This window comes from Semicossyphus pulcher, unplaced genomic scaffold (genome assembly GCF_022749685.1).
Source record: "Semicossyphus pulcher isolate SPU_LCO1_2020_fin unplaced genomic scaffold, fSemPul1.0.p SCAF_4, whole genome shotgun sequence".
In the NCBI taxonomy this organism is placed as follows: Eukaryota; Metazoa; Chordata; class Actinopteri; order Labriformes; family Labridae; genus Semicossyphus; species Semicossyphus pulcher.
In genome coordinates this window covers 27,615,273-27,623,988 of record NW_027211715.1, presented here as the reverse complement: position 1 = coordinate 27,623,988, position 8,716 = coordinate 27,615,273, and the positions used below count along the sequence as shown (strand labels likewise).

Sequence of the window (8,716 nt, the reverse complement as noted above, 5' to 3'; positions counted from 1 at the left end):
GCCGTAGAGTTCATGTATGGACTGAGCACGGGGTGATGAACACGATGCAGTACAGCCAATTGGTAATGTCTGATGTAATATATGTTGTAGTATTTGCCTTTCTTATGTTATGTTTTAGTATTTATGTTTGTTAACTATTGTAACTCTGGACGTCATGAGACGCAAGACAAATTTCAGAAAACTTTAATAATAAAGTGAAATCTAATCTGACATATGTTCTTGTTACAACAACAACAACAGGATGATGAAAGACTGATAATAATAAATTAGCGAGAGAAGCAGAGTAATGATAAAGGCTGTAATAATAGTAATTGTAACAGTTGAAGTCAACAGGTCTACTGTTAGCATTAGCAGCAACAATAATGATACTATGGGGAAGACTGATGTTAGTAGCTGTTGCAGTCTAAGTCGAGCAGGTCCACATCAGCAGGTGGTCTGCAGCAACGATCCCCAGGAACCTACAAGACAAGGGAGCACAAGAACTCCCGGGAAGATATATGGTTAGTAACGTTGCTGGGATAATATGATACATGTGTAGAAACAGATCTAACTTCCCGATCAACTGTAGAAAAGTTATAATCGAATCAGTCTTTCTGTCAGGCCTAGATATGGTGATATACTCTACAGCAGGGGTGGCCAACCCTGCTCCTGGAGGGCTACCTTCCTGCATGTTTTAGGTTTCTCCGCACTCAAACACACCTGATTTGAATTATCTGCTCGTTATCAGCCAACTGAAGCGTCTCAGGGGAGTGCTAACAACGAAACATTCGAATCAGGTGTGCTAGAGTGCAGAGAAACCTAAAACATGCAGGAAGGTAGCCCTCGAGGAGCAGGGTTGGCCACCCCTGCTCTACAGACATGCTGCTGCTTCCACTCTCAAACCCCTGGACTCAGTTTATCACTCTGCTCTTAGGTTCATTACTGGAGACCCCTGCAACACCCGTCATTGTATCCTGTATAACAAAGTTGGCTGGTCAATTCTAACACAGAGGCGTGATGAGCACTTGTATCTTTTTATCTATAAATCCCTTATTGGACATTCACCGCCCTACATATCATGGGATCTCAAACAACTTCACCTCAGCTTGTGAATTTTTTTATTAATTACTGTGTTGTGATTGTTATAATTGTGTTGTTTTCTGTGTCTCAACGGAAATGTCAAAGATTATCGAGGCTTAAATAAAGTCTTGAATACATACAAACATTTCTTCCATCCTTTACTTGACCTGAAGAAGAGCATAAAGTGGGCTGCTTTTCTTTACTTTGATTTATTATGTGATGTTCTGAGTACATAGTTTGAGTTAGCTGTTTTTTTATGCTTAGTGTGTAACTGACAAAACGTTTCCATCAGAGGTGTCACGTCAGTGCTGAGAGGCAGCCCGCCTCCTGTGACCCTCCACTTCCTCTGTACAGGACATTTAGGTGTTAAACAGTTTCACATTTACAATCCTAACCACAGCTGCTGCACTCACCCTGCACTCATCGTCTGGTAGTGTAGCTTTATTCTACTCCACTCTACTGTTTTCTTTACTAACTATGACGCTGAAGGCTCACACAGGTGGATGGTGTCTTTTCTTCCTGGCGGCTGTTATTCCTGGTAAGTTTGAAAATATTTACATCTTTATTACACTATTCTCATAGTGGACTCTCACTTTGGCTTCTGTCACTAGAAAAATATTTGATTTATGGGGACATTTAATAGTTATATTAAATGTTAGTTTTAATGCTGCTGTTGTACTTTGTCTTTATTGAATGTTTTTCCGTGTACCTGTCTGGTATGAGAGCTCTCTCTTCTGGTTTCTTTCCCACGCGCTAGTGATTGCTCGAGTGGTCTCAGTGGGCTCTACCTAGACCTCTTTTTCAGGTTGTGGTTTGAGCTAACAGAAAAGATGACTGTGCTCAGAATCCAGTTTTTTTATATGCTTGCATTGCGTCCTCTAATCCATTTTCAAATATCTTGAAAATGTGAAAGGTAAATAAAAAAGTTTAACAACAGCAGTTTTACTGTAGACCCATGTAATATTTCAATATAATAGTTGTGGTTGTTTTGTTGCAAAGTGTACAAAGGTTACTACAGAAATGCAGTTTGTTATTTTTCCTTTGGCTTTAAACTTATTGCAACATTTGTCAGTCTAAGAATCTGTTAAGACTCTGCAGCATTGTGAAGTAGAGCACTACAGGAACTAATGGCTCAAATCCAGCTGCATATAATTGGATTATTTGCAGATTTATAGGAATTTGCAACACTAAAATATCAAATAAGGCTTGTCCTGCATTATTATTAACGCGTTGTGCAGCCCTGTCTAAAGCCCAGTCTGGCATACATCGTCAGTGCAGTGCAGGCAACGCTCTAATAGTCTAAGAGATAATAGTTCAGTCACAAGCAAGAAATGCAGCCTTTAAAGTCGAGGTGAAATAAAAAATGTCATTTTAATCCTTTTAGATCACATCCCCGGTAACATTGTGCATCTATTTGACAATATAGGCCAAAAAAAACAGAAAATTTGTTTTCTTATCTCAAAATCCGATCATTTTTTCTTCCTGTAAAACAAAATATCACGTGTGCTTACGTAAGCTAGGACCAACCAATAATATAATGACATCCACCTGTCAATCAATCTGCAACATTTAGCCGCAGAGCACCAAGAACGCTCGGTCAGTTAGCTAGCTCCTGCGCTGTGGAGAACGTCTGTCTACGCCCACTTCTCAACGATCAAATCAAATCCCTCTAATGATATGTCCCGCCTGCACGTCCTGTTTCACTCGGAAGTACGTCACGATACGGAAGCTAGATACTCTCGAAATGCCGTTTCAGCCCGACTTCAAGGCGACCTTGGTTTGGTTTGGTATTGTATCGTATTGTATCGTATTGTATCGTATTGTATCGTATCATGTCATTGGTTTGGTTTGGTTTGGTATCGTATCGTATCATATCTATTGTATCGTATCATCATCGTACGTTTTCATTGGTTTGGTTTGGTATCGTATTGTATCGTACCGTACCGTATCGTATCTTATCATCATCGCATCGCATCGTATCGTATCGTATTGTATCGCTTGGTTTGGTATCGTATTGTATCGTACCGTACCGTATCGTATCTTATCATCATCGCATCGCATCGTATCGTATCGTATCGCTTGGTTTGGTATCGTATTGTATTGTATCGTGTCGTATCGTACCGTATCGTATTGTATCGTATCATATCGTATCGTATCATTGGTTTGGTTTGGTATCGTATCTTATCATTGGTTTGGTATTTGGTATCCTTTTGTGTCGTATCATTTCGAGTGTTAAAGATTGATCAATTTGTTGGGATTGACTCGTCTCTTCCTCCACCAGGTGTCCACCTCCATGGAAACAGCCACTCCGTCCAGCCTGCCTCTGACTCTGAGATGGCCACTGAGGCTCAGATCTACCAGCCTTCTGAAGCCATCTCTCCAAATGGTACACACCCACACAAGACCTGATTTCTTAGAAATGTGGCCAATTTATTGTTAAAGGAGTCAGAAAGATGTCTTAAGTGGTGATATATACCTCCATCCTGTTGTTACGCATCAGCCCTGTCTTGTGCCAGTGGTAATGATTAATTGATGTGTTTACATGTCTCTACCTTCACTTGTAGTCCAGGACAACAGCAGCTCCATCCAGCCTCACTCGGACTCTGAGCTGCCCACCGAGGCTCAGATCTACCAGCCGGTCCTGCAGCCCACTGAGGCCATCCCTCCAATAGGTACACACCTGCACAAACTCATAAACAAAGATAGGAACAAAAGCACCAATTTCTGTGGCCCACTTATTGTACAAGGACTCACAAAGATGTCATGAGTAGTGATGGAATCAAAGGCCTTTTTTTGTAGAACAACTTCAGGTGTGAGCTAATGATGTTGTGTCAAATGTTTAACATGACAGTTGGTGGTGTGTGTGTGTAAATGTGTGTGTGTTTTGTGCACAGGGACCTACACCCTGAGAACCCCTGCTGGCATACCGTGCATCAAAGCCAAGATGGGAGTGGAGTACATTGCCATCGATAAGAAGGTTAGAGGCTGTGACTGGGTCAGCACTCTGTGTGTGTGTTTATCGACTATTTCAGCACCATATGCAGAAAGTCTGTGTGTGTGTGTGTGTGTGTGTCAGCATCTGTTTGTGAGGTGTTAAAAGTCGGTTAAGCGGTTCAAACTGTAGAAATGTAAAGGTAACGTCAGCTCTTTAAAAGAAAAAACCAAGAATTGTAAAATACTCCACTGTAAGTAATGACCATTTATACCGTCATCTTTTGGCAAAAGTTAATCAAATACATTGAGAAGGAACACTAACTGATGCTGACCTGTCTTGTTCTTCCTTGTGTGCTTTCTGCAGACCTGGTACTTGAGCCTGGACCCCACCAGGGTCAGGACCAGCGGCTACTGCAACAAAGACGAGGCTGTCCTCTCCCTCACGTTGCCGTACAACGGTGCCAGTCTGCAGCTCGTCTTCAAAAAGGTAGAAAACATTTGTTCCTCCCTGTCAGAAGTTTCTCCCATAGTCCAAAAAGACGTAGGTAATGGTGGAATATAGTTTTACTAAGTAAGTACTAAGTAAGGTATTGTAAAGTACCTTATTTTAACAGCACAAATTTGGGATTTTTGGGCCTTTTATTGCCTTTTTCGAGATCGAGAGGACAGTGGATAGTGTCGGAAACGGGAAGAGAGAGTGGGGATGACGTGGCAAAGGGCCGAGGATGGGAGCCGAAGCCGGGGCAGCCGCATCGAGGACTGCGGCCTCTGTGTACGGGACACGCGATTTAGCAACTGAGCTAAACCAGCACTTCTAGACAGTTAGACGGTTTTAGTTGCTTAAAAAAAGAAAATCTTTGAAATTTCTCGAAAAAAAGGATAAACGGAAGGAATAAGTGTTTCTATGATTTTAGAAATCTCCTACTTTTTTAAACTAAATAAACTTTTTGTATTTTGATTTTGATTTCTCCTTCATTTTACAAGGAATATTCAAATTGAGATACAAAAAGATTGTCCTACAGCATAAAAGAGTTTTGCATAAGAGAACAATGCAACAGACTATAGAAAGGATAAATTACATTAAGGAGCAAGTGATGATAAGCTCCAAGATGTATATTCACTGGTTAAATAATCCATAATCCTGTTTTTACAACCTCACATGCTTATCAAATAATGTAGTTTAAGAACACCTAGAATTAGCTGCAAAATGCCTGGTTTTTCTGAGCTCATGAAAGAGGACTGATTGAAGACACATGATTCTCGCAGGACTCTGACGCTAGAAATATGTAATGATTTTATAAAATCTGATGCATTGCTGTAGATTAAACTACCCAGGAGTTTATAAAGTAGTTAAAATTTGCACAACCTCATATTAACACAAGTCATTTATTTAACACCATTCTGGACGTTCCTGTGATGCAAAATGATCCGTAGTTCATGTTTCCTGTTCCTATTCAACAACCATCTGTCTTTTTGTCATCGCCTACTATGATTGTAAACTTACAAAAAATTAAAAGGAAATGTGGCTGCAAATGACACAAACGTGCCAAGGCATTTTACAGTATCAGCTGAGTGCCAGACTGATTAAACTGGTAAGTGCAGTGCAGAAATGCCCACTCATAGCTGAGAAATAAGGGCTCAGGCACAGGCCACAAGTTTGGATTTGCATGAAAAGAAAAACGAGATTAGTTCAAATGTCCAGTTTGATGATGGAAATAATTTTCTACAAATGTGCAAAAAAAAAAAAGCGTAAAATCAGCTTCGACATGAAGAACATTTCAGGACATTAGAGCTTTAAAGTGATCATCTCGAAGATTCACTATCTATCACTGAATGAGGTAACACGATGGTGATTAAGCCTATGGCTCAAGCCTTTGCATTTGCAGTATTACAGACTGGGTGTCTGTGGCGACTTTCGCAGAAAAAAATCACAAGTGGCGCCCAGTTAGTGACACGTTTTCCATCAGCCAGCAGTGGTTGGTCTGCCAGAGAGGGTAGGCGGAGCTAAGCGGCTGCTTTTCCGGTTTCTGCAAGTGTTGCGAGTAAACTGTAATCTACTATGGCTGAACAAACAAAGAAAAGATGGATGACTACAGATACAACTTCAAAAAAAAGTGAAAATCCAAAGAAAAAGAAACAAATTCGACGCTCAGATGAAGCAAACAGTCTAAAAAGGAAAGCGAATCAAGAGTTACAAACGCCAACCGTGGACATCACACATGCGAAAGAGTGAGAAAAATGTTTAACCTAATGCTCGTAATGGAAAACTAAAAAGAAATCAAGAAATAATGTTTCCACATCCATGTTTATTTCTACAAACTAGAGAATGTAATATGAATATTATCACATTTCTGTTGAACTGTACGTTCAAAAGACTGAGATTATAACTTCAAAACAATTGGTGACTTGAGGTTTGTGTACTTGGACAAAAAGTTATGTGTCCATTCTAAACGTTGTTTTCTGAATCAGCTTCAATCTGTGTTTTCATCTCCAGAAAAATCGAGTTTTCAGCATCACCAAGGTGACCGCTCACGTGTCTCCTCTGCCTGTCTGCAAAGGATGTGCCAGTAAGACCACAGAGTCACATATAACACATAGCTGGTATAAAACCTGCAAACACTGATATATTTCCCTGTTTTACCTCCTCCTCCTCCCAGACAAGACTTACTCCGGTATGATGGCTCATGAAAAGATGTTCCAAACAGCTACTGGACAGAGCTACAAGTGTGTCTCTGCAAATCTGCTCCTGATGTCGACGCAGCTGAAGGTCAAGCTGGTTCCTCTGCAGATGCAGGCCTTCACTCTGCAGAAAGGAACGTTTGGAAAAGGTGAATTAACTGATTATATTTGGGTTTATCCTGCTCTGGTAGGTTTAGAACTATAATCATAGTATGAAGCTGCTAAACTTCAAATAAAACTGTTTTGAAGACTTGGGCAAAATAAATATTTTTACTGGACAGATTTCTCACTCCACCTTAAGCTAACGGTCCTTTCTGTGCTTCCTCTTTAGTGTGAAAACCAAGTGCAAGATCATGGGCAAATAATTGAATATAAGCACCAGTTTTCAAAAGTTTTTATGCATAAAAATTGATAAATCTTGCCTACACTTTTTGGTCTTTTTAGCCCTGTTTCTGCAGCTGATTGAGATTATATTTTTACCTTTAAAACAGCTTTGTAAACACAACAAACTACAGCTTTATGTAGCATTTCTACAAGAGGAAGCCATAAAACAATCCATACTTTCTATTAGGTTTTATTCTACATATTTTTCTTCAATTACCTGGGCCAGAAGCTGGAATTTGTGCAAGATACAAAATTAAATATGATGCAGATTTTTGCCGGTGAGACACCTGACGCTAAATCTAACGGTTTAGTTAACGTGCACAATCACAAATGAGGGGGAACAACAGCCTTGTTCTGAAAGCAGTGGACCTGTACTGCACCCTGAAACTCAGAGCCCCAAACTGCCACAACTGTAGACTAATGCCACAAAAATATTTCTGACTTCATGCAGACATGTTTTCCTGATATTTCTACTTAAATATGTCTTTAATCTCTTTTTTCCTCCTTCTTCTTCCTTTATTTTCCTCTCCCCCTGTCTCATGTTTCAGAGGTGGAGTGTTGGGCCGACTATAACAAGCGAGTTATTCCCATCATCATCGGGTCGGTAGTGGTGTGTATCATTCTGATCGCTGTGATTACCTACCTGTTCATCAAAGACCGCCGCACAGACGGTTACGAAAGGCTCTGAGCTCCTGTGAAACTGGATGGAGATTTAAACCAGTTTAAAGAGTACTTCATTCTCTGTTATGAAAGCTTTGTTCAACTTTCTCTCCTTAACTCGAATGTCACTTTTGCTCGTCGAATTCTTCTTCCTTTAAAAAGAGACCTAATGTCCACTATCCTGACTATAAATGCAAACTTTGTTGTTACTTTTATTTATTTTAATATTCTTTCATTAAAATACTTTGTACCTCCAATTTATATTTAATTCCACTTTTATTCAGCTTTCACACAAAACTTTTTATCTCTGCTGTTTGTTGTAATAATCTGATATGTTGCATATTCAAAAGGGAAATGAGCTTGAAAATAATAAAAGAGCTCTTAATAAGACATGTTAATAAATGAGCAGGACTATATCGTGATTAATCAGGGTATAACTCTCAAACCGAAAGGTAGATAGCCTATAGACTAAATTCAAGTTTTGCAGCTGAATTACTTTTGCATTATCAATACGTTTTGCTTGGTTTGGTATGTTGGCTACAATGAGCATTAAGATGTTTTTTCTGGACAAAAAATATTTTGTTATAAATATTGTAATGTTTAATGCTTTATTGTTCAACTTATTCTACTTGTTTTCGAAATAAAATGAGTTTTATTTTATAATCGTGAATGTGAGTTTTCATTAAGTGTAATCCATTACCTGATAAACAGAGAAATGCTGCCCTCTGCTGGTGACTTTTGGTAAATGCACCTTCCTCCCCACCTCCATTTCCTTCTTTCTCATTGGCTGTCGACACTACGAGTCCTCGGAAAGGTCTTAAATGATGATACAGAAATTTACTTGCTTGTGAAAATACGTTTCAATGTAAGTGTTGATATTAAAAGGCCGATATATTCGCCTCTGTTTTAAACCGAGTGATTTACTTCCGTTATCTTTTAACTAAACCTTGTATGAGCCGTTTAGCAAATTACCACTTCGCCTTTTTCTCCTCAGCTGGTC

At 39.5% G+C, this 8,716-nt stretch overlaps 1 protein-coding gene across 1 annotated transcript; it reads left to right on the top strand.

The window, feature by feature from the left end:
• The first annotated feature begins 1,535 nt into the window (after positions 1 to 1,535).
• lamp3 (lysosomal associated membrane protein 3) lies at positions 1,536 to 8,278 on the top strand. Its single transcript, XM_069680584.1, has 8 exons — positions 1,536 to 1,597; positions 3,341 to 3,445; positions 3,624 to 3,731; positions 3,954 to 4,036; positions 4,358 to 4,480; positions 6,488 to 6,560; positions 6,651 to 6,821; positions 7,605 to 8,278. Exons 1-8 carry the CDS (start codon positions 1,537 to 1,539, stop codon positions 7,742 to 7,744), a joined length of 864 nt encoding a protein of 287 aa, XP_069536685.1. The 5' UTR covers position 1,536; the 3' UTR covers positions 7,745 to 8,278.
• The last annotated feature ends 438 nt before the right edge of the window (positions 8,279 to 8,716 follow it).

Excerpts from the sequence above, each read along its gene's own strand:
- lamp3 (XM_069680584.1), top strand. The coding sequence starts at position 1,537 with ATGACGCTGAAGGCTCACACAGGTGGATGGTGTCTTTTCTTCCTGGCG. Across the intron at positions 3,732-3,953 it reads TGAGGCCATCCCTCCAATAG|GGACCTACACCCTGAGAACC; the intron begins GTACACACCTGC and ends TTTTGTGCACAG. Across the intron at positions 6,561-6,650 it reads TGTCTGCAAAGGATGTGCCA|ACAAGACTTACTCCGGTATG; the intron begins GTAAGACCACAG and ends TCCTCCTCCCAG.